Below are 27,118 nucleotides of genomic sequence, written 5' to 3' on the forward strand. Positions count from 1 at the left end.
AATTTTTGTCAGTATTTCATTTCCTTTGCTTTCCTTAGTATCTAATTTGGAATCCGTAACATTTGACTACCATTTTCCTTGCTACAATTCTCTAGGGAACAGATAATTTCATCATACAAAAATCTTAGTAAGTTTAATTTAAATTTAAAAAACAGCTGCTTTTACCTATTATTGAAGAACTCTCTAATATTCCTTGAAAGTCCTTCACAAGCGTTTCTTGTTCAACATAGTCCAATTATACTAAAAATCTCTCCTTTATTTATATTCAGCCTTACCCTAAGATCCAGCAAAAGTTGATTTAAAAATAATGCTGAATTTGTTTACTAGTACTATCAAAAATTTGTTACCCATGATGGAGGGTGAATGACATTTCAATGATTTCACAGGGATGGGTAACAGGAAAGGAGATGCACATCTACAAATCAATGATGAATTCATTATAAGACCAAGTAAACTCTGTCTTTATTCCCTTAAAATTTTCATTCGCTACTCATTGTATGTCATTTGATAGCAAATGCCTCGTAGTCAGTCTATAACATCAAGACTCCTTGGTGCAAATAGAATATTGAAAACTTTTCTTTGTGGGAGAATATGAAAAGCAGCAGAAAGGAGGAAAAACACAGGAGAAATAAAAAGGGATGAACAGAACCTACAAGCTTGATTTCATCCTATACTTGCTAAATGGTTTCAATTTAATATCCTGATGATAGTGCTCTTCCCAAGGAATGCCTTTTCACTGATGATCAAAAAGAGCTCCAGCCATCCTTAAGTTAACAGCTCATCAAGTAACTGCTTCATTTGGGTAACTAATTTCATGAGTGATGTTCCCTGTTCCTAGAATATGCAGGTACGAGTATTAAATGCTGCTAGTGACTCACAGAGCTGGATTCCCATTGCCTCTATTTCCCTGACTTTGCTAAAACATTATCCCAAGACATCAATACTTTACAATAGAGCAACCACCATCAGCTGAATTATGGTCTGGTAAAGGAAGTCCTCTCCAGTGCACTAAACCTTGAATTCTATTAGAAATACTTCTTACCTCAAGATCATCCTAGAATCTGAATTCACTCACACACAGAATGAATGAAATGAGCAGCAACACAAATATGTTTCTAGACCAGGAAAAACTTACAGTTTAATGTTATAAATTACCCAGTCAACAATCACGTTGTGTATTTTCCATGACAAATGTATCACACCTCAGCACTTCAGGAATTAAATGATACAGTGTAATGTTATAAATTACCCAGTCAACAATCACGTCGTGTATTTTCCACGACAAATGTATCACACCTCAGCACTTCAGGAAGTTATTCCCTGCTGCAGACATAGGTAAGTAACTCAATGGTACTATGATAAACGAGTGATCTTTACATAAATCAAAGTCCAGATAGCCAAGTGATGAGACCTCAAGATGGCTAGAGCTTTGAGATGGCTTGGCCTGTACTCTTCCTTTAAGATGGGTACACTGAAGACAGCAAAAGGGATTTTAAACCCTTAAGTATTAATAAAGCATACTTAACAGTGAAACAGGTTAAAGCTAACAAAAAAACAAAACAACAACAAAAAAAAAAGACAGACTTGAAAAATCAATCTCCACTGCTCACTTTGTCCTTGTTGGGCAGGTCCTTCCTTCAGCTTTGCTAAATCTTAGCCTGTCAGCTTGCAATCGCTTCCTCAGCTGCAACAAGCTCTGAACAGTCCCCTTTAGATATGCACATCTCTCTTCCCCGTCCCCTCTGCAGCCTGGTGATGTTTGTTCCCTACTATTTTTAGGAGTCTGCCAGCCTCAGCTCCGGCTGCAAAGCTCCCTCCTGGTTGCCCCATCCAGCACTCTAGATAGTTCCTGAGCTCTCCCAACTGCTTGGGGAAGAGAACGATCTCTCTTTCTCCAGGCCGTTTCTCCTGGACCAGAATGCAGCAGTCAGAAGAAGTGTAAGAGGCAATCTTTCCACTTGCTGTCCAGACTCAGCTGTTAAACAGAATGGAGCAAACAACCAAACAGGTACCATCCCTCACAAGGGAAATCAGGACAGGAATGTTTTAATCTACTGAGGTACCTGCATGGAACTTCAGTAAAATCAATTCTGACATTTACTGAATCACCACAAACCAGACAGGAAAGTTCAGAAGAGTTTATATGAAGGTGAGAGAATGCCAAGTTTGCTAGATTTGAGAGCAGAAAGCCCTAATAATATGTTCTAAATAACATTCAGCAATGCAGATGGAAAACCTTTATCTAAGAGTCTCAGGATACATTTGATTAATTCTTGTTCTGCTAATGATTTTATTTAATTTTTATAAGCACATCTATACCTCAGGTCTCCAATTTCTTAATTAAAAGGCTATAATAAAGGATTCTTAAAACAACCTAAAATTTTACCGGAATATAATTAAGTCTCACCAACAAATTCTCAGTATTTTAAAAAATAGATAGAATATACTTTTAGGCTTCTCTTATTCCCACCACACACAAAAACTGTTCAGTCACCAGTACAAACAGAATTGTAACCTTTGAAAAAAGTACTGTGCATTGTATTTTTCCCCCCTTCTACTTAGTCCATGGCTATATCTACTCAATATTGTGTCAACCCTCTGTCTACCATGGGACACCACAGTCAATTAGTCCTTTTATTTAATCTTACAACGCCTGTTCTCATTGACCACGGCACTTTTGATCTGTGGATTTATGATAATCTAATGCATATCTCTCACTGGAAAGGTTACCTTATTTATCCCTATTGTTCTTTTGCCAAAAGAAAAGCTTACAAAAAAAATTAGCTCCCACTTAAGCCAGGAAGGAAACAGCATTTGTTTAACACAACAAGAGACCTTTCAGTACCTGTCTGATGCCCTTGACCAACACACTATTATGGTATCTCAATATGCTGGCTGCCCCTTGCCTGGCTGCTCATTTCTGATAAGAGATGCCAACTCCCTGGGGTGCCATTCAGAGCTGAGAGCAAAAGGCAAGAGACCCAGGAGAGTTACTTTCAAAGGCTTATGAAGGAAATAAGACATTTACATGCTTCTGCAATTATTTTCTGCAAAAACCTGTAAAAGTTAAAGAGCAGAATTTAAATTGTGGCACTGCGTAACTATTATTGGCAGAAAAGCTTGAAAAGAAGATACCTCCTTATTTGCACTATTCTCTATGTTCTTTCCAAGAGCTTAGCCACAATTAAGAAATACTTTGCTGACAGCTCAGTCATTCACTCACTATAAAAACTACACTGTATTTTGCAATAGATATACAGTAATGCTCTTGAAAATAACACTCAAAGGTAATGCACTGCTGTAATCTTGTCACAATCCAGTAAATAACTGAAGTCATTGCTGCACGTATTCATCTTTAGCACTTCTGACAGATGTTTTCATATTGGCTTCTTTAAAATCATCTGTATTCCATACTGCAATAAAAACTAAATGGCCACTAATGGCACATCCTGCTAAGACAAAAAAGCCAACAGCAAATCCATGGAGATATATTATACTGTACTTGGATACTTTTTACATTAACACAGTACACCACAAATTTGTGTCATGTTAGATAGAATGGTTCTGGTTTATATTATGTAGACTCTCTGGAATTATAACTTTGAAAACTGACAAAACTAGATTTAGCTCTTCATCCAAGGCAGATACATTGCATTTCACAGTTTACCATTTGATGTCACAGGACACTTCAAAAATGGAGATTCTCCAGTTTGCTTGACATGCATATTCGAGATCCCATAGCAAGTTTTACCTAAGGAAATTATTTGTCCTTGCAAAAGAGTTTTGTAATTCGGTGTGGCACTGCTCTTCAACTTTTTAAAAGGTTAGGTGAGACTGCATTTTTAGTTACATAACTGTGGGAAACAGAGGGAGAAAAAGTAACTAGTTTGGTCCTCAATCAAGGTATGCCCCATGGTGAAAACACCCATTTTCATCCCACGTATGGGCTTAGACATGTGCGTAAGCACCCAACTGAGCCAAAGCCTTACGCAGTTAATATACCTTGCCACTTAGATCCTACAATCTTATCACTCGTGAAGATGGAAGACTGTATGGTACTTCCAGGGTTAATTTAGGATTGCTCTTACTGTAGACTTTCAGAATAGATTCCAGGCGAACAGGACACAACACTGTGATGTACAAATCCAAATCTTTACTCTATTTATTGATTACTGTTTTAAAGGGATGGTAAACAAAGCAATAAGCAGTGTATAATTCTTTTATGCCTACTTCAAACACCACATGCACATGTTTTACATTAAGTCAGCCTAGGAAAACTTTTTTCATGGATTCTAAGGCAGAGAGACTTGAAAATTTTCATATGGTATATGGAATAAATCTGGTGACCCTTGTAAATGGCAAGGTACTACAGTTGCCAGTAAGATTTAAACGCAAATACTGTAAATATGAATAAATGTATCTAAAATGTATGACGACTGTATTTCTGTTAAAAGCCAGATTTTATATGCCTCTATTCTGATGTACACATACTTCTGATTTCATAGTGGGCTGCCAAACAATTTTGGACAACAACAGAGCTGAGACTGATGCTATCAAGTAAACAGTTTTCATTTCCCAATGCTCTGAGGTAGGGTTCCTCAACTTAGGAGTACTGGGCAGTAATCCTGTAAGCAAATACAGTATCTCATGGTACGAGTAACATTATGCTTTTCTCTCCTTACTTGTCTCCACTCTAACTTTTTCTTTACCAGCAGGCAGAGCACCATCAGAGGTTCTTGCAGCCCACGAGTGCTATGACCAGAGCTTTCAGGCCACCCTTTTAAGGTTCCTTGTATTTGCTGGAAAATAGGAAGAGTGGGATCTAAAAGACAAATCATTGCTGGATCATAACACTTTGACGGGCTTGACAGAGAAAGCAATAGTAGACCAGATGCAGTAAGTCCCTGCAGACTCAAAAAGGCTGACTACCACTATCACATGGAAAAGCATAGTAAACATGTTTGCTGTGTTGGTAGCTATATTGGCACTTCACAGCATATGAGAGCTCATCCTGCCATTGCAAAATTGTTGGATCTAGTTTAAATAAAAAAACCAACCACTTTTTAAAGATACATGAATTACTCAAGCAATTTATTCCCCTTTAGTAAATTAGGGAGTCCTACCAAAAGCTGGGATAAATGGATGCTTTTTGCCACAATTTCTGTTCACTGTGACAGGAAAGACTGTCACGTTCCTTCTACACAGTGATCTCTTACTGACTTTTATAACGAGCACAGTAACTAATTAACAAACCTCAGTGCATAGTTTCCAGTATTCTAAGCTATAATGAACTAGTAACCATCTTCTGAAATACATAATGAAAGCTGAAAACCTTTGAGGGGCTGCACTACACGATGTTTTCACTCTAAAAAGATACATTTGTGTAGACACAACCTACACTCATTTCTCAACTATGCTAGATAAAGAGAATCTACAGGCCCCAAATTAAACACTTTCTTTCAAAAGTGCTTGGAAAAAAAACAGGACTTAAAAAAATCTACATAGTTTATAAAGTTATTCAAGATGAAGGGTGCCATGTGTATACACAATATCCTCCTGTTCATTATGCAGAACAATTCAAGAACTGAATCTTGTATGTGTTATTGAAATCCAATATATGTATATTGACTTTTTTTTTTTCCTATCAGACTCTTTTCCCTTTGAATAGAGATAACACAACAGAGAATCGGTACTGGCTGGAATCATTCTGTGACAGAAATTATTTGACCATTTCTGGTTAAATGAGCACTAAAATCACTGGTTTGACCTACAAAAATAGGTGCAAAAATGGTCAAGTCTAGGCTGAAATGTCACCTATTATTTCCTGCACATAAAAAGGTAAGAAACAATTAAAAGGAAGTAATAGAAATTAAGCTTTGAATATTAAAAACAAAAAGGAAAACACTTCAGGCAAACAAGAAGTTCTCCTTCAGGCATAGAAGTTCAAGGTAGTGGAAGGAATTAACTAGGGGAAGACTGAAACATAAAAGTTAATCACACGGTAAGCAGAAAAAATGCTTAATTGAACTTGTCTCTCATCCTGGTTCCTTCTATCCTGTATAGTACATGTGTAAAAAAAGAGTCAGAGTTAAAGATCAACTGCTACATTATATACATTGTTGTTCTTTTAGTTGTTGTAAAAATGCTGGTTTGTTCCCTTTCCTCCTCCACTCTTCAGGGATCAGTAAATATGCCAAGAAACCATAGAAATACTGATTACAGTTGAAACTGGTAAGTCAAAGCTATCTTTAAAACAAAAAACAAAGCATATGCAAAACTTACACTATGTATGTGCTCTAACAAAGAAAAATGCATCAGTATTTTCGGTGCTATATTATTTCTGGCAGTTGCAGAACAGGCACATTGCTCTGCTTATGTGCATCATATCCACTATCCTGAAGGCTCATGAAAAATAAGAAGAATAAAGAATTGCATAGGGTCATGGCGCAGAATGGGTTACGCCAGAGCGGGTCTCATTCAAGTAGCTTTGCTTGTTTTACCAATGCAGGAATAAAGAAAAAGAAGGGGGAGTAAGTGATCTTTATATCATTATTAAAGAAATGGCACCTTCAGATCACACATTTTTCCTGAAGAAAAAACAAGATGCAACAAAGACTCATGATCAAAACACTGTATTTTCAAAACACAATAGAATGATAGCCACAGTTTGATGTGTATTTCATTTACTTTGATAAGAGCTGGAAAATCCAGACCTGTTCAGTTAAGCCAGTTTCTCTCTGTAATATTCACCATCCTTTAGAAAACAATCAGTGTTACACAGTTTAAAACCCAAATGCACCTTAAAGAATGCACTAATCACCGGCCACTCTGTAGACTGTGGTAATTAAGTGAATCAAGGTCTTCCCCTGAGTTTTGGAATCAGCTTCCTTACTCAGCTGCTACATTGTCAACAGCTGGCATGAATTACTGGGAACATTTGGCTAACTGGATAATAAGGACAGCCTGTGGTTGGTCCAAATTCTACTTCAGTGATCTGCTACAATTAAAAAAAAAATCTCATTAGATCCTCCTCTTTTTTTAAAGCAGTAACAACAGTACAAAGATGGGGTTTTCTATTTTATTCCCTCATTATGTGCAAACAATGTAACTGTACAACTCTTAGATGTTGCATGGGCTAGTGTAACTGAAGCCCCAATTCCCTATAATTTAATAATGCCTGTTTGCAACACTGATTCATCCTCACCCATATCACATCGCTGTCTTGGCTGGTGTGGTAAAGGTTTGCTACTCTGAATGTATTTTTCTACTTGCCAGCAATTCATCAGCATAGATCACCGTAGCAAAACCCCCAAACTCTACTCCCATCTAGCTTACTGAAGAGAAAATATTCGTGAGACCAAGCTTTCTCCAAACCGCAGCTGTGTTACAAGGCAAAGTCAAATTATATTATTACAGACCCACACAAGCAAATGCCACCCGCTGTTACTTTGTTACATGATTTGTTTTGTGCCTGTGCAGCTATCAAATTCTTTCCAGAAATCAGTGTAGCAACCCAGTTCTAGTTGAGCAACATGCTCAAAAGTGGTTTTGTGCACGGTATCTAGCAGGTCCAAGTTCCAGGGGCATCTTTGCCACAGGAAGCTGTGGGGAGTGGGCACGTTTACTAGGCTGTCCTCCTTCTCCTTTCAACAGGTAGGTAACAGGGAATCTAAAGAAAACAGCTTCTCAGATTATAATCTCTGGAGAACTGCTCAAATCAAGAACAAGTCTGATATAAAGCAATTACCCTATTATTGCCAGGCATTAACAAAAACCCCAAGTATTTAGGTGAACTCTGCATGCATGTGACACAGTCAGAGCATTCAGTTACAGCTGTCCTTGAAAAATATTGGATTATCCACTGCCTTTCCTTCCAAAAACAAACATTTAAAGTGCTGGCTTTTTTCTCCTCTTTGATCAAAACAGCACTGTAACTTTTGAGGTAGCAAAGGATTAGTCCAATGTAATGTCACAGCTAAAGCTAAAACCAAAAGAGCTAAACCAATTTTGATTTATTTTTTTTTACTCTTTGCTGAGACTATTCTCAGACATCTCATGAATTCTAACAAGCATCATGTTAGTATCAACATCTGGTAGCTTAGTGGTATGGTAACCCACACTTTTGCCGTGAGCTACCAAACATGTCGCTGAAAGGCTTTTTAATTTAGAAGGGCTGGTTCCATAAAGTTATCTAACGTATTTCAGTAACTCGCATTTGTATTATACTGTACTTGATTGGGATAACAAGAAACATGGAACAGTATTAGAATTCACATATCATCACTGTTACAGTGCGGGCCATCACTTGTGCATCATTCTTTCACAGAGAAAGCAATCTAAACCAAGGTCAAGCCAGCAGGATAAATGTGGCTACTTTCTGGATTTCAATCATGCCAGTCATAAGTAAGTCACCTTTTGAAAGGTAGTTAATCCTTGCTGTAGGGGCCAGAATTTAATAGCAGGCAATTGTGGCAGGTAAAAATTATAAATAGCTTTTAGATTCTTCCAGCCTTTTATACCCACACACTGTTACAGTGATTTACAAGAGAATCTGTACTATTTCAATAAAGAATAATGTGCAATGATGAGGGAATAGGAGAGATAAAAGAAGAATACATACTTTTTTAAAAAGTACATTTTCCAAGTAATGTGTTTTATAACTTTAAAAACCCTCAAGAAGAAACTGTTGATGGCTAGCCTTTTCAAAAAATAAGCTCTTACTTGGAAGAGCTGGTGGAAGAAAAGAAATCCTAAATATGATAGATAATTTAGTACTTTCAAACTCAGAAATTTCCCTTCCGATCCACACAGACGCTGATCCTACAGCTCAGGGCTTACTAAATAGAGCATTACAATGACTGACTTTGATGCTTTGGGAATCACTGACAATGAATGCCCAATTACAGGGCTGAAAATATTCTGCCATTATCCTCCTTAAAGATTACTCAATAAAAAAGGAAAATGAAAACAAAAATAGTTTTGTTAGGACACTTCACAACTGCTCTACTACAGGAAAAAGTGGGCACCAGCAGCACAAGAGGAAAGGCTCATTAGAGCATCTGAACTCCCCTCCAGCTTCTTATCCTACCACAGGCAACAGACACCCTTACCTCAACAAGGTCCAACTGGTAACAAGGAAACAAGAGGAAAACTGTTAGCAATGTTCTGTGAGGAAACATAATGGAGGATTTCTGTAGAAGATCCTGCTAACAGTCTAAAGCAAAAGGAAAAGCAAGAAGGCGGCATCCTAAGAAAAGAATGAAGGTGGTTTATGTTCTTTAAAGGAGATAAAATGAGACAAAAGCAGGAAATGCTGTCCTTCCTTTATCCTGAGAACTTCTTAATGAAAGGTCAAGTATAGCCATCAATCAAGATAAGGAAGAGGCGAGGCGACCAGAGAGATGACCTTCTTTGAGGGGAAACAAGTATATATCAGATAGCACTTTTACAGTGATGTAGTCCTCCTCTGTCTATGCGAGAGAAAAAGAGAACACAGTTTCATGCCAGCGTTTTAAAAAAAAAAAAAAAAGTGAAAATTAAGCACTTGAGGTATAACAAAATCAGACATGCACGAGCCTATTAAGTCAAAGACTAGCAGCCAAGGAAAAGCTTGCTGCCAAAATTTGTGAGGAGTGCGATGGAATTCTATTCCTCACTACTCCCGCAGTTTGGCACCTGGCTTAGGAGATGCATCTCCTGGGGGCAGCCACTCTCACTAGTTTGTTACTGATAAGCTGCAGGACTCATTACATGCATTTTAAACTTCTGGTTTAAAGTTTGTTGCTTTTCTGCAAGACAGTAATCCATTTTCAGTCATGCCTGACCTCACAGTTACAAGATTCATTCACAGTATTTCAGTGAGTTATGCTTATGATGTCATTTTTGGGATGAAAAAATCAGATTGCGTGGAATTGCATCTGAAGTAGATAAAATCAAATATCCATCAAAATCAAATGTAAGTATAAATACTTCTCAAACACAAGCCTTATACAGTTACCATTTGCTGGCTTTCTCAGCCACCAACAGTTCATTTCTATTTCTTAGGCTAATTTTAAAACATGGAATTGTTTCAGTATCACTCTTCAGGACAAAATACCAAGTTTACCAGCTCTCGAGGTAGAAAGGCCTCCTCCTGACGAGCCACAATCAGAAAGACAGTTTCCCCTTGCTTTGTGCTCCTCAGCATAGCTACAAGCTCTTCCTGGGTCCTGCCAGTGATGTCCCGTCCATTCACCTACCAGACACAAACGAACAGAGGATGTCGTATCTGTGAGTATTACTGTCTTTCGCCATTTTCCCCTCACCTAACACAGGTGTCATTCAGTGACTGAGAGCAAAGAAGAACTAGCAACAGCTCCCACACTGTCTCCCTCTCTGGCCCTGCACAAATCTCTTAACCTTTTTCCCCTCATTTTCACCATCTGTTAAAAGCAAGTCTGTAGTACTTACCCACCTTGCAGGGGGTTTGTGAGGCTTAATTAGTTTGTGAAGCACTTTGAAGATGAAAAGTACAAAAACAAGACCTAAGTATTATTAAAACTGTTTACCTTAAGAGCTTTTTGAGGTTAGTAAGTAGAAATAACCCATTAGATAATGAGGCTGTAGGTTACAAGATATCTGAAAATTTTAAACAGACTGATTTGAGCAAAATTGCCTTAAAATGAGCACTTAACCACGTCAATATTAATCAGAGATTTTTTGGACATGGCTGAAGAGGCAAGACACGTTTTGTTTCTAAACTGATACATTTATCTGCTTTAGGAACCAAGATGTTATCAGATCCGCCGTGTTCAAACATCCCATGAACCCTTGTGAAAAGCACCTTTTTCCCAATCGCGATTACTTGTTGACAAACAGTACAAAAACCATGACTTCTTTTTTTTTAAACCAAGGTAAAGAATTTTAATTCCATACATCAGTAGTATGTATAAGGAAGTAAAATATTTATGCCAAAACCAGCAATCAATACTCAGCAATGCAAGTACAATGGATGTATATGTATATCCTAACCTCCAGGATTCTGTCTCCTGACTGCAAACGACCATCTTTCACTGCTGCACCTTTTGGTAAAATATTCTTCACAAAAATCGGACCAGGACCATGTACTGAAGAGTCTCTGGTAACCACAGTGAAACCAAGTCCTTCTGGACCTAGAAGGTCAGATAAAGAACTCCCAACATAAATTTCAACAAGCAAATGATGATCGCTAGAAGTAAGTAAACAATGTCAGTAACTAGCACAGACGCTCATTCAGGTTAGCTCTTAAAAAAAGAAAGCAAACAAAAAGCTGTAAACATGAGCCTATTTTCTGCGTGGTCTAGAGAAGAATTCTATCAATGTCAAAACACATGCTCAAATCCTCCTGCAACAGCTACAGATGGAAATACTTTTGGATAGCCCACAATAATACAAAACAAGCGAGAACTCTCATTTTGAAGTGTTTACCTTTTCTCTAGGTGGTTTTAGTATCAGCCTTCACGTTAACCTCAATAGTCTTTGAAACAAATCAGAGCAATCAGAATTGTTTATTTATGAGCATAAACATAATTTAGCAGGTTTTACTGAAACCTGGTGAAAAGTAGAAAATGTCACATGATTTGTATGCAAAAAATGCTGACTACACACTGCTAAGAACAGCAAGTGATATTTCAAAGCTTCCTTTCATGAAGTTATTTGCTGCTTGGAAATAAACCACCTCAAGTGTTAACAGGTAAATGTTTTAACAAATCATTAGGGAGTAAAATCAATATGAGCAGGTATTGCTTATAAATCACCAAAATCACCCAGGAATAGCAGGGTCCATAAAAATCTTTTTATATTGAGCAGGATTGCTACCCATGTGATAGTTTTCAGAGATACCATGTCAGTATCATATTCCTATCATTTCTAAAAATATAAATTACTGTCCCAAAATCAAAAGCATTACATCTAAAATGGGGAAAATTCTGAAGCAGGTTTTGTTAACGCAAAGCTGAAGAGTTTAGAAGTAAAAATGAGTGATTTAAGAAATAACAAAAATTAAGAAATGACAGCTTGATTACATTCGTTATGTGTTAAAAGAATAAAGTTACAGACAGTTTTTAAAAGGGCCACTTCTAGCATCAAATTTAACTCTCAGCCAAATCAGAGACAGAAACGAAACAGAAAATATAAATGCTAATTGGGATCTGCTTAAGAACATTTTACTACATGTGCATAAACCTGTTACTCCATGCAGACATCTTCATGGAGCAGCAATTAAAGGTACACGCACAAAATTCGGCCTGCTGACAGCTGAATAAATACAGATGGAAAGAAAAGGTTTGTAGAAAATAAAAAAGAGAAGGACAGGAAAATCTGTGGTCAACTTCCTGGATAATGTGAAACAGAGCAGAGTATATTTTTAAACATATCTTTAAAAGTATGTCATAACAGTGCTGGTCAATTAGCAGATATGAATCAAAATAACAAGTAGATTATCAGCAGACAGTTCAAATTTTTATTCTGTACTTGCAAAAAGGCTGAATCATAATATCGCATGTTGCTAATGAAATACCTTCCACATAATCAGTAACCGAGATGTTTTAAAAATCAGTAAGACTGGATAACACGCATCCAAAATTTATGAGAAAGCTGACTGTTGAGAACATTACTGTTAACATTCCTTTACCTTTTGGAATATTCTTTTACATTTTGGAAGTTTTGGAACTTCAAATCGTAAATAACTTGCTTGTACTTTTAGTGTCACTAGTTTAGTTAAAAGTTAAGGTATCAATACAGAGAACATTATATAGAATTAAACCATGTCATCTCCAAAGACTTACCTTTTTTCAGGTCTATCTTTATTTTCTTTGCATTTTTTTTATTGCCAAAGCCCATAAGGGGAGACAGTGAGGGAGAAGATGACTTTCTACCCAGACATGGGAGGTTGGGGCTTTTAGCTTGTTGTCGTGTTGCCTGTACACCTGCCTCCAAGCTGCTTGCTCCAGAAAGATTAATTGTTTTCAGAGCAGGTTTTGGATGAACAGGAGGTGGAATCTTTGTTTTTGGAACTCCTTCTTCGTTATCCAGAAAACAAAGGGGAGCAATAGCAGACTTCTCATATTGTTCTCGATTATATGGAGGAAGGACTTCCAAGATGACACTTTGAAATTTCATTGCCTGACGGAAGATGTCCTGAGCCCTTTAAAAGAAAGGTATGAAAATTCACATAACAAATGGGAAAATTTGGGCAAAGTTTGAAGTTGTTTACAGAGAATAAGACAAAAATTTATCTTAAATGTGAAGAAATAACCTTACCTTCACATCTACAGGGTCCCTTTTCTAAAAAGTGTGCATGAAATAAGTCTTCTAAGCTGCAGCATTTCCTTACATTTCAAGTAGGAACAGCACATCTGTCAAGATTCCTAGGCTGCTATGAAAACATATCAGCCAGAATAAACTAATGAACACAATTCTTCATGCAGCACATCAGGAAGGGAAGTTCTCACGGCAAAAGCTCATCAAAAGACTCCTGAAGCTATAGCTTGCTACTTTTCTCAAGTATTTGTCTGGTATCTATTTTCTTGTTGGCATAGAGGCACACTGAGCACTTATGACCAATTGCTCTGGTGGATACACCTACCATGAGCAAGCTCAAGACTCCATTTTTTCCGAGTACAGCCTAACCACCCCTCAGATTCTTTCATCATCCCTAATGCAACTGCTGGCTGATTCCACACCAATAAAAAAGGATGAGGGTATGGCATATATGGATATCTTCAGAAGAAATATTGTGACTGCAAATGGTGCAACAGGAAAGGATGATGGTACGGAATATATAGACATCAGGAAAAAAACTGGTGACCACAAAAGGTGCAACTATTTGTGTGTTTCTACAATAAAGGATAAATGAATAGGTAGATATTACTCACACCTTTCAAGTGGTAATCTCTTGCTGAGGTGGATATGCGGACTTCACTTAATTAATGTCTTTATAGGTGTGCTCAATTGTAACACCAGAAACTGTGTTAGAGCATTTAGTGAAACTGTTCCCCTTGAACTAATTAACATGGTAACAATGCAGTGTTGGGTTCCCGTGCATTGAAAGGCAATTAAGACAAGTTGGCCAAAGCAACTGTTCATACAGACTTCCCTGGATTTTGAACAACCGTAGATTTGGTCAGTCAAGACATTTTACGAACCTTGGATTCTAAAGGAACAAAGGAGACTTCTTTCTATGCTTTCCTCTCCTACTAGTCAACTGATATTCTTCAATACTGCAGAAGACAACTCAAGTACAAACAGAAGTAGTAGCTGAAGCACATTTTGAGAATGAAAAAATCAAGAACTCCTGCTTAGCAGAATCGGGTCAAGAGGGGAAGTAATGGCCACATTAATTTTTAAATAAATCATGGGGTCATTTTGAGAACAGTTTACGCATCTCCTACCTTTCTGTAGCATGTTTGCCAGTCAGGCAAAGTCAGTATTTCATGGAAGTCTTGGCTTTGGATTTACACTCAGTTATGCAACAGGAGTCAATGTTGAAAGTACTTCCGAAATAAACAGTTTTTTACACTGATACAGAAAGGAAGCCACCACAAACATTAACATCTTGAATACACACCTACTGCTTTCCCAGATCAACAGAGCCGCACAGTACCCCCACCTAGCAGCTGTAGGTAGTGGAAGGGAGGGGCTGTTTCGAGAGGGTTTTTTGCAGCATGAAGACACTGAAGTCAGGAGGCAGTCCCAATGGATACTGTGGTGGGAAAGAACCATTTTGGCTACACTGAGTGTACGTGCACTAAGAGTCAGAATAACCGCATTCTTTGACAGGAGACTGCCAGAAGAGAAACCTCAAACTTGGAAAGGTAGCAGGGAGAATGTTGTGGGAAGGTATTCTTCCAGTACCACCCTCAAGGGTTAGGTTTCAGAACTGAAACAGCACTGTCCTAGTGTGTCTGCAGGGGTTATAGGTTACCTGCTCACCTATAGCCTGTGAAGGTTTTCAAGGACAGACCTTACCCTGATTGTAAAAACCATGGCATACTCCCAGCATAAGGATGTAAAGTCTTAAGCAGATTCCTTTCACACCCTGTCTTCATCCTTCCAAGTAGCCACTTGGCCATGTGTTACAAGGTAATTTACTAACTCAGTTTCAGGAGATTCATTTTTTAAATATATGAAAGAGAAAATATAAGATCTCCTTCAAACAAAAAATAGTGGAAATAACGCAAGACATCCTGTGGGAAAGCCTAAATGCAGTCTCCAGGGGCAAAATAACTGGCTGCACTTCAAAGAGAAAAAATAATGGATGGAGAAATTTACATTTCTTGAGACCCCAAACACATACTTTAAAGAAATAAGGGAGTCAATTAAAAGAGGTGCTAGAAACTCTGCAACACAACAGAATGTAATTGAATAGATTAACAGCAAATGAAAAAGCAGACCAACAGTCCCAATATATAAAACCATTATAAACATGGGAATACAGAAAGTAGGCTGCTCCTATTACAGCTACAGAAGCAGCAATCATCAGGTGCAATACTAGAAAGTTTCTGCTGAAAATGGAAAGAGACAGTATGTAACAGTCTCTGTTAAGTGTTAAAACAGCTTTTACAAGGGTTATGAGGAAATGTCAATTTGAAACTAGCAAACAGATTTTCCTCTCAAAGGAGAATCTGATGACTATTTCTGGGTCAATAGTCATTGGGACAATACTTTGTCATATCCATTACAATCACTGCATTTCTGTAACTTGAACTTCTGTCAGGTTAGTACAGTTATGTCATGCCAGATGAAAACTAAAAGGCGTATTCACTGAGATGAGTTTCAACCCAAAAAGCTGCTTTCTTTAGCCATTCTCAACAGCCAGGGAAGAGAGATGATGCAGAAGGCTATTCTGGAAGGCAATTCAGGAGAGCAACATAACAGGACATGGGACCAGGCTAGAGCTTGTCCAAATGGATGTCCAGTCTCCAGACGGATGCTGAGTCCTCACTGCCCACAGTTTTTCTCCTCAGATCCAATGCCACTGCAACCACACTACTTGTTATTGTAACATAAGGTGAATTAGACCAACTAAATTAGGCTCTGCTCTGAATCACCTTTTAGTCACTTCTCTCTTTCACTCTCCCAATGACAGATCATCTAACAAGAGTGGCCTCTCTAAACTAACAATTGCCTTTGTAAATACCCCTTCCAACTCCCAAAACTTTACACAAACTTGGAAAAAGCAAAGTGTCCTGCATTTCTCATTTTGAAGGGAAGCCTGACAGAGAACTGGAAAGTTTACTGCAATATTTCTAACCGACCCAAAATCTAGTAACCTCACAGAAGAATATGCAGTCCTCCACTCCACATACATCTCACGGGCTTAAAGCCTCTGGAGATCTAGTTACATTGTGAAGAGAACACAAAGGATACAATAAATTTGTAAAGAAAAGATCACATACAATTTTGAAAAGAGAGGTTTTGATTCAGGCAAAATCTCATTTGAGAAAGATACATCTTCATTACAAAACTGCACGGGTGAGGCAACGAACATTTTATTATGATACCAACACTTATGCTCTGATAAAGTTGATAACTTATGTAGGAACTTTCCATGGGTGGAAGAGAATGGCATGTACTCTATCACATCAGAATACATTTACCACCAAATAGTCAGAAAACAGTAACTCAAAAACCTATCAGAAGGCAAAAAACACAGCCTCAGAAATAAGGTAATACCTACCTACAGAACTACACTGGTTTTATAAAAACCTATTTTGCAAATATTTATCCCTAACACTGAAATTACTTATTTGATTTTAGTCTAGAAATGAACATTTGGCTTACTGTTTAGAAAGTTAAGCCTCAACTCCCTTGAGATCTCAATAGGTTTTTGTTATATTATAAACAATCACTCAGCTGTCTAAACATATGGATTAAAAGTAAAAACAAATTACTATTTGATTACTACAGCAAATATCTGTGAAATTTGAGAGGCTATTCTTTTGTGCAACAATGTCACATTAATTCACAGCCGATCAAAGCAACTTGTTACTTAAAGTAATTTGAGATAGATAATAAATGTCAACAGATTTTTAATAAAAGTCGTAAGAGGTGAGACTTACCATTTAGCTCAACTAATCATAGTTTGACAGTACTCGTATTTTTAAAAAATTAAATGCTCAAAAAGCTGCAGCACCAAAAAAAAAAAAATCTTATTTCACTTGCAAAAGAATATCAAAAAACATGCTGCAATGTTGACTCATTCTGAAGGTCTTAGGAGGAACAAATTACAAAGGAAATACAGAAAAAATAATAGAAGAATTAGAAAATGAAGATAACTATTAAAAAACTTAAAGCTATTTAAATTAAGTAAGCACAATAGGTTCACTGAGACTACAAAGAAGATTCCTCTCCTCAAATTTCACCTTGTTTGGAGGTTTCAGAAAGAAAATTACAAAGTTTCTGCCAGGTATCAATTTTACAGGCATTTTATCTGAAATAAATATTAATCCCCTTGCATGAATCACTTAATAAACACAGCATTTTATAAAATCCTGAATAGTTAAAAGTATCAGTAAACCAGCACTTACTGTGCAAAGGTTTTATCTGTAAGGTCTACGTGGTTAATCTTCACAATGCATTCATTTTCATGGAAAAGCCCATCACGCCTAGATCTGCTATTTTCTTCAATACCACGGATGAAGAGTCCCAGCATCCTAAAAGGCAAAAACAAAAGTGAAAACTATCCTTTATTCCGCTGGTATGAATTTAATATCTATTTTTAGTTGCTATAATCTCTACTGTGTATGAGATGACGTGAGACAGAGTAGACCATAATGAAGTGCTTAACCTAAAGAAAGGATTTCCAGCTCACTCTTTAACTAACAGGGAGGGGATTGCAAGAAACACCAAGAAAAATTGCTGGACACTAAAGCTATACTACTTGCTAAAACTTCAGGAAGCATTAAGTCCTGTAGATCATACTTGGAGAAACAGAGGAAAACACCTAGATCTCAGTTAAAAATTTGAATGTAGCTTATGCAATATTTGTCTGCCACTAAGTAAGATTACATTGCCCCAAAGAAAAGCACAAATAGAATAAAAGTAATTTGCTAACTCGACTATAATAAACTAAACGGTCATTAGAATAAGATAAAAAACCCCCACTATTTCTATGTTTGAAAAGTCTCTGAAACTTTTCAGTTGCCAAAGCCCCTTGTTTTGATACATGACAGCAATACTATTTGTTTATGTGGCAGGAGAGTAGCAGAACATCAAAACCTAAGTTGTTTGATACCAGGTTATGTGCAAATTGAAAACTGAGGTGCAGCACAGAAACTTTTGATAATGCGTTAAGTGAACAAGTGTGGGTAGTGCAAAATTCCAGTGTGGCTAACTCTGCTGGGAGCGCTAGGCTATTTCTAACCTGCCTGGAGCATCTCTGTATTGCAGACTACAACTCAACATAGATATATCCAATGATACCGGTATAACGTCCAAAAAAACTGACAACTGCATGTTTGTGAAGGCCTTCTATAATCAAGTTTTATCCACTAAATTTCCATACCACACCAGCACCAAAGACAGATGACCTTTAGAGACCATTTTCTATTGGTTATACTCCATAAAATATTGATGTGCAATTTCCAATGTGCCAGCACTCCAATCACAAAACAGAAGTCTTGTAATTTTTCTCATTCGTGACCGCCCCTCATATTTAAGTTCATCCAACAGATTCACAGCACGCCATTAAATATTTCAAATGACACTATATTCACCATGCACCAGATTTTAGATTTACTGTATAATAAGATTTAAAAATTTATATTTATGTCATATCAATGTACTTCTAAGTGAAAACTTGGTTCCTACTGAATATTACTTCTTCAAAACACAGGAAAAAAAAGATTCAATCTATCGCATAAAGATTCTCTTGCAACCTGTTACCCTTCACTAAAGGATTCAAAGGGGCAGCGGTGGTGAGGGGCCGCAGCCCTATTGATGACAAACATCCAACTAGTGGCAATCAAAAAACTAAACACTAAGAACTAATGAAATATAACTACGTTAAGATGCAAACCAATAAAAGTCAAGAAATAAAAGAAACTACAAATTAAGTCGGTTGCTACGATCTTCACTAATCCTATTGTGTTTAGCTGCTGCATCCATATAATGCAATAGGATTGCATTATTGGATATATATGCAATGCCCACTTGTCTGAAACTCGTCTGTGCTGTAGTATCTGAATGAGCGGCTTGAGTTACACATGCTGTGGCAGCTTAAATTCATCGCTCCATTACTTTTTTCCACAGCCTCAATTTTAGCATTATTTTAATGCACTATTAAATTTTAATTTCCTTTTTTAATGATATCTAAGTGCAAATGAAAGAGGAAAAATTATTTCCATTAGTTTTGTAGTTCCTGTATAAACTAAGATTTTGTAAATTAATGCAATGTTTTAACTACCTCTAGAAAAACTTTGCTCTGCAGCAGCACTAGGCTAAAGCCAGTGTTACCTTATTAGAAGATAACTTTACATTTGAAATACCACACCAAGTTAGTCATGGCCAGTGTGCCCCCATAAATTGTATCTTGTCATTAACAGAAATAAAATATGCTCTTCTGTACTTTCTCATGTTATGATGAGTTAAAATTTATACACTAGTCTCAGGCTTGATTAAATAAAAGGGACAAGCGATTTAAGCCACTCCAGTGCTTTTACAAAGATACCAGTATGGTTCTGCCAAGGGTCATTAAAATTTCAAGATAACTGTCTAAAGAAGTAGTCCGTCTGTCAAAAAACTCTTTTCTCTGGGGGATCCCCAAAAGCATTTGTAAATAAGGACATATTAACATGCACGCAAAATAGACCAAGGAACTCCACTTCTTCTTCATGGAGGTCTTTAAAAGCTGCACCCAACACAGCAATACTTCAGTACAGAACTGTATTACAGGCACAATAATTACTGATTTTGAAAGCTTGCAATTTCATCACATTTTTTACCTAATGATCTTGAAATACAGTGTACACACTACGACCTTTATGGCATGCCTATAACAAAGAGCTATTGTCTGCATTTCATGATGGGGTAACAAATACAAGTGCCTTTCTCAAGACAAACAGGCAGCCTGCAAAGCCAAGGACACAACTCAGACCTCTTACAGTTCCCAAAGACCAACTTTCTTTTTGAGACAGTGACAACATTTTTCCAGACAGCAAGTGGACATCTATTTTCCCTTTTGGCAAATGAAACATTCTGAATGAATTTGGACCACTTACAAAAATCCAGGTCTTGCTGAGAAAACATTTACACATACAGACTTTTACAAGGCGATTTAATCCTGCACATTCTCTGTCCTACATGAAAGCTGACAAATAAAGAAACATTTAAGAATTATACAATTTTTACTTTTGCAATAATTGTCTTTGTGTTACAGGCAGCCATTTTACTATAAAGTAGTGTCATTTATGGCACTGGCAATTTCCCATCTCTTATTCAGGGCTGCCAGTGTCAAATTAACTATCTGGCTAAGACTCTGTGTGTCAAATTTCAGCTTAGAATTTTTTTTTTTTTTTTTTTTTTTTTTAACATCTGAGTTACATAGCTTGGAAAACATTTGTAATGAAAATGCTGACACAGTCTTAACTACAGTACATCAATATGAGCATGCTGCTATAATAGGCTTTTGTGATCTCAAGAGACTATGTTAAATCATTTATAATTAAAGTAATTGTATTGTGACAAAGAAAGGTTCATGGTATAGTGCACATTTTTATAAATGCTATACAACCAAATCTGAAAGCTGGCTTGAAAAATATGAGGCATGACCAGGCAATCAAATTGTTTTACTTTTCTTGTCTGATATGTCACTAAGGAAGGGCCTATGCAGAGAAATCCAACTGGGGGAAAAAAAAAAAAAAAACCAACCCAAAAAAAACCAACCAACAACAAACCCAAACAAAAAGCCACACACACAACCAAAAACAAACCCCACACCCATAAAACCAAACCAACACAACAAAAAACAACCAACCCCCTAGCCCCCACACCGTTAGTATTACATTATTCTACAGAGTCTAGTTTACCATTCAGAGAATAAAACTAGAAGCAATTAAAAGGACATATCTGAACAAAGGGGTTGGTATTGTCTTATATGTAACTTAGACTAGTAAATATTTCGGTAATGGAAGACAGTGTCATAGACTCAAGTACGAATTTTCTTTTAAGCATTTCTTTTCCTTATGGTTAAATAGTAAGTATTTTATGAGAACCACAACTGAAATCCTTTCATTAATATACTTCTTGAGCAATGCAGAAAATAGCTTACCTTCCACTCAAAGATGAAAAAAAGGGCACTACATGTATTCCCAAGGGCCCACCTTCCCCAGAAATCTCCACTGTTTTTGTCATCTCACTAAAAAAGAGCACAGGGAAACACATCTCATGCTTCTTCACAGAATTCTCTATATTAAAACCAAATTCCTGATTGATCAGATAGCAGAAACAATAGAAAAAATATTAGACTTAGAGCACACTAATATATAAAAATACAATGAAATGTAAAATGGCTATCAAATTCTTGAATTTTTAAGATTAGGATTTCTGTACTTTGAATGAGAAAGACACGAAGTACTAGACATTTTCCTAAGTCAACCCTTAAGTAAATTAACCAGAATATTAAAGAATAAGCTTTTAAGTCAGGAGAGAATTCATTGCAGAAAAAGAAGTTATTCTATGTGTTCTTAATTTAAGCTTCACGTGAGCTACTTCAGTCAATTTCTCCATGTGGACACATTATAAACATGAAGATCACACATTAAGGACATCAAGTCAATAAGCAAATTAGTCAAATCATATTTAAGTACCTTCACTTCTGCCCTCAGTTGCATACAGCCTCACTGACAAACAAAGAACAAAACAAATTGTAATCAGAAGTGCAACTCAGCTCATTTTATCAGGAAGTTTCTTTCCTTAAACACCATTATCAAAAACCTCTATATATTATATCTGACAGATTTTTGCTGTTTCATGGCTATGTGCTGTTTCATTTCCTAGTGAGTATTTTACATTGCCAGCCTTACAGTGACCTTAACTCTATTCTGGGTGATCATAATTTGAAAAGGAAGGTACCTGAATTGGCTAGAATATCGGGGGGGGAAATGAGTAAGGTCTGTATTCTAGCAGATCACATTCCTACTTTCCATGCTAGTCTACATCTTCTGTAACACCCCCTCACCTCAAATAGTACTGAACAACCATCACTCGGGATTAGTGGCCAGTGGACTTCTACTGGGTATTTCCACGTACATTAGAACACCCTAATACATTCAAGCTATAAGAAGCTCTACGCCTGCACACCAATCCTACAGTGTTTACAGAACATGTAGAACTGAACCGAATGGCCACTTTATATACTGCCATGAGTTAAAGACCCAGTCTAACTGATGCAAGTGCAGGCTGCTGTTGAGAAAAAGACTTCCGACCTTTCTCCAAAAACCATGCAACAGATCTAGACAGTGCACATTTGCAAGATCAGAAAGATGACCAGGCCCCCAAATGATTTTTTTTCCTAGTACAACAATTTCCTCTGGGATCAGATGGCTGATCTCACTGACCCATGGTCTTGTGATCATTTGATTTGATGCAAGAAGAAATGCAGAGATATAAGGGAGGAATCTGTGACCACCCTTGAAGTGGCAACACACAGTTACACCAGATTAGATAAAACATAAAAACACATGGCACAGCTAAGCTCTTTCCCAAGGAGGACAATTACTGCAAATGATCTGAGACAAATTCTGGCATTGCTTCCTAATAATGCAAGATTTTTTTGTTGTTGTTGTTATGAACCTTTATCCGGTTGCATAATGATTAATCAGAAGCAATTTGCCCTAGATACAATAATTCTTAGCGTGGTCAGCTAAATATAGAATAAGACCAGAAAATAAGGTATATAATTTTCTTCTGGTTTTAGAGTTTGGGGGGCATGGGTGGCGTTTGTTTGTTGGGAGGGGTGGGTGAAATTATTCTTCCAAGAAGGCTGACACTGGAATGAATTTATATTCCATAAAAATGAAACGGACAGACCCTGAACAACAAACCACCACTGATCCCAACGTAACAGATTTTCATGTTACTATATTTGTAACACAGGCATGATCAACAGGCATTTCTAATTGCTAATTTTTTCTTTCCTGTATTCCCCTCTCTTGATGAATCAAACAGGGAAATCCTGACAAAATCTTCCTGTAAGTTTTTTTGTAAAACATTTTTTTCTAGTGAAACTGGTCAGAAAAGCTAATCAGGATTGTTACCAAAAACTCAAAAATGCATGCATAGGAAATTAATTCTTCTTTCTGTTCCATCTTCTACTTCCTTCAATTCTCTTAACAGACAAAAAAAAAAAAAAAAAAAAAATTAAAGGGCTACTTTTATTGTCTTTTGAACTTCTACAGAATCAAAACATAGGAGCAAATTAAGTAGCCGAATCCTACAGATCCAGAAAATAATCAAGAGTAGTGAATGGGCTTTCATTCGTACAGGGAAAATTTAAATAAGTTACAGTTGTCCCCAGATAACCCCGTGTTGCTCAAGTACTCCAGGGAAGAGTTGTCTTCCTAAGCAACTGTAAAATAGAGCAGGAATTTTTTTTGAGGGCTATCACGATAGACAGGTTAGCTGTCACATTAAATCAATGCACTTACAGTTTTAGGTAGGCTCAAAGCCAAAGAAAACATACAAGTTTATTTTTAAGTCTAACACGAAATCTACACACTAAGAAAAATAGGTTTCTTTGTGAAAACAAATAGCCCACATGTACATTGTGTATTACTTATAAAAACATTGTGGTACATCCTAAAAGTTATGGATGTACTAAAGCACTAAATAGGCAGAATAAGAGCACACTCTGTATACTTATATGTAAAAAAGGTACTTCAGAATTATATTTTTAATCAAAAAAATCTATGAGTCGGAATGACTTTTCATTCTCAAACACATGTGACTCTTAGTTACATCTGAGAAGAAAACTGCGCTTCACAATAACTTTAATAGATCTTTGAGGACATATTATTTTTATATTATACCTATGAAAGCCTGACAGTTAAAAAATTAAAAAGCAGGATATCTGGGATTTGGCTTTTTTTGGTTTAGGAACCTCAAGATTAGAGACTCAGAAAAATTTGACATCATTCGCTCATGCTGTCCATCTTCCAGCAGGTTTAATCTGCCCACAAGAACAGCTGAATTCCAGCACCGTACTGTTCCACACTGGCTTACAGTTTACACTATACTGGAGAGAGTATTCAGGAATAGGGCACAGCTGAATGAGATCCCAAACAGGATGAGCTTTAAGGATACTGATTACTAAACTCCACGGGCACAAGGGACACCAAGGTGCTGGGACTCTTCATTTTGACAGAGTCAAGTTAAAAAACTGAAAGAAGGAGGTGGGAGAATGCAGAATGGCTTTCTACTGCTGATTGATAGCTGTGATATTGACAACAGAGAGGGTAATTTATGGATTTTCTGCAATATTCAACACATTTAAAAAAACAAACAAACCAACCTCCAAAATAGGAAAAAATTAAATTCCAAAAGTTAGTAACCTACTAGTGGCCTACTCCCATTTTAAATCTCCTCTATACATCTTAAATGCATTTTGCAGTAAAAGAAAAAAAAGTCTGGCCTATCAAGTCAGTATAAAAGAGCTAGAGTCCAATTGCTAGCTGGGGATGAGAGGCTGGGAGCATCAGTGAGCGATGCACAGAGGATGCCTCAGTGTGCTACACTGCTAGTATCTCCTGCGTGTTCTTCAGGGAGCAGACAGAGATCCCTCCTCAGAAAATACTGTCCTTGCTGAATTTGCAACCCAATTTCTATGGTATATGTACAGATATGTTCTTACAGCAATCAAAGTGAACTTCTAAAAAGCATTTCTCTGAAATTTACCCGAACTGCAGGGTTCACCCCAACTATAAACACGGCACTCAAGCTTCTTCAAATGCATGCTGGCATCTCCCTGCCCCTCACTGCACTAAAGGTGCCTCAGAGGTCTCGGTGAAGAGAGAACACCTGCCTAGCATGACCTGATTGTGGCATCCAAGACCACATTCAACATTTTACTATTGATTTTTAACCTGAAGAAGCTGTCATCATTTACTATTTAAATTCTTCATTGCTTGATGTTTATTGATTTCTGCCAGATTCTTTACAGTCTATCACATTTGTCAGGAAGGCTTGCCATACATATTAATAAAAATGTTGATGAGTACAATCTAGCAAAGAGAGAGAGAAGATGTACACGTGTGTAGTGAGCATGCACAGCAGTCCATTTGTAACATGGAAAGCAAAATTTAAATGGAGTGCTGCACATTCAGCCGTGCATATTCAGAGGTGCATCAGTCTGATCTTCAGATTGACAATGCCCTTACTGTCAAATACTATAGCTCCCTCTCCTGAAAACTGTATCAAGAATTAGCAGTTTGTCAGTTACGCCATGGGAAAAGCTCTGTTAGCTGAAAGCTTCTCTGCAAGCTATCCAATAATACTGAAGAACCAATCTCAACCACTGAGCACACAGATGCTTAAAAGGGACCTCTCTCCAGAAATAAACATTTTGGAGTTTTGCAGCAGGACCTGGTTCGCTAAGGCGCTTTGACCTTCCTGAATTACAAATGCTAGGAGAATCTTAGTAGGATTTCTCTTGAGAATGCGGTAGATGCAGCCTAAAGCAGATTAATTGTTTTGCAACGTACTGAAGACAGTACCTTGGAAAAAGTTGCTTTCTGCATGAGTTACTGGGCAAAACTGTCATCATGTGTATGTCACAAGAATCTACTGCCTAAGTAAACACAGATCAAGTATTTATTATTCCAATGGCATATTCTTTTGCCATTTTAGTCTTATTCAAAACTTGCATGTAAGTCTTCAACCCAGGCACAACATGATGAAGCAAAAACCTTTGAATAGATCATTGAATTCCTCATATGTTTTTAAAAAAAGGTACAGATTAGTAAGCTGCTCTATCTGAAAAAAATCTCTTAGCACAGGATGTCAATGATTCCTTGCAAACAGAAAAGCACAGTTGATATTCTGAACATGCTTTATAGTAATTTATTGACCACAGCCAAGTAAAAGGCAAAGGAAATGTCACTCAGATGTACAGAGCTCACAGATGAAGCTACTGAGCAGCACTTCTTTGCTTGTTCTTCACTTGCGCCTCCAGCCCCACCAGCCAATGCTGCCGTTCCAGGGGAGGAGAGCATCTATGAACATGGGGTGCAGACATATGGTAGAGAGCACAGGCCTACAGGTGATGTCAAGTTACTAGAGGGAATTTTAAAGAGGAACCATGCACAGATTTATCCAAATGAAGTGGGTGATGACTCTGCCCATGTACTTCTTTCGCATATTAAAACAGTGCAGTTGCTGATGGTAATAAAGTATTTGTACCCGTTCTTCCAGAGAGGCTACCAGAGTAGCCAGCTCAACTGCAGCTGTCAAATAGCACATTTCCCACCCACCTCCTACCCCTTGTCCACATTTTTCCTTCCCTCTTTTAAATTAGATGCTCAAAGCTCTGATGAAAATGTCTGGAAAGCCCTGAAGAAGAAACTGGAGCTCAAGATGTTAAATAGTGTGAATACACTCAAATGATGAAAATCTGAGCAATATCTAAATAGGGATGGAGAGGACCCTACAAGGAGAGGAGAAAGCAACTGAACATGCAGAGTCAAGAAGGAGCTTTCCAGGCACAATTAAGAAAACTGCTCACTCCCTTCTTCTTGGCTCTCCTTGATCCAAGGAGAATCTCCATCCTTTATTGGATGCAGGGGGGAACATTGTCACCGAGGATGAGGAAAAGGCTGAGGTACTTAATGCCTTCTTTGCCTCAGTCTTTAACAGGCAGACCAGTTATCCTCAGGGTACTCGGCGCCCTGAGCTGGAAGACAGGGATGGCGAGCAGGATGAACCCCCCATAATCCAAGAGGAAGCAGTTAACGACCTGCTACGCCACCTGGATGCTCACAAGTCTATGGGGCCAGATGGGATCCACCCAAGGGTGCTGGGGAACTGGTGGAGGAGCTTGCCAAGCCACTCTCCATCATCTATCAGCAGTCCTGGTTAATGGGGGAGGTCCCGGACGACTGGAGGCTGG

The 27,118-nt window shown here is 37.5% G+C and overlaps 1 protein-coding gene across 1 annotated transcript in view; it reads right to left on the reverse strand.

The window, feature by feature from the left end:
• Positions 1–27,118, reverse strand: part of PARD3B (par-3 family cell polarity regulator beta) — a 415,216-nt gene that overhangs the window by 214,887 nt on the left and 173,211 nt on the right. The window contains exons 6-10 of the mRNA XM_009333046.1: positions 21,287–21,373; positions 17,547–17,672; positions 12,804–13,162; positions 11,011–11,150; positions 10,106–10,234 (exon numbers count right to left, since the gene is read on the reverse strand). Of these exons, the coding sequence (XP_009331321.1) occupies positions 10,106–10,234; positions 11,011–11,150; positions 12,804–13,162; positions 17,547–17,672; positions 21,287–21,373 (841 nt within the window). The remainder of the gene's footprint in view (positions 1–10,105; positions 10,235–11,010; positions 11,151–12,803; positions 13,163–17,546; positions 17,673–21,286; positions 21,374–27,118) is intronic.

This window comes from Pygoscelis adeliae, unplaced genomic scaffold (genome assembly GCF_000699105.1).
Source record: "Pygoscelis adeliae isolate BGI_AS28 unplaced genomic scaffold, ASM69910v1 Scaffold160, whole genome shotgun sequence".
NCBI lineage: Eukaryota > Metazoa > Chordata > Aves > Sphenisciformes > Spheniscidae > Pygoscelis > Pygoscelis adeliae.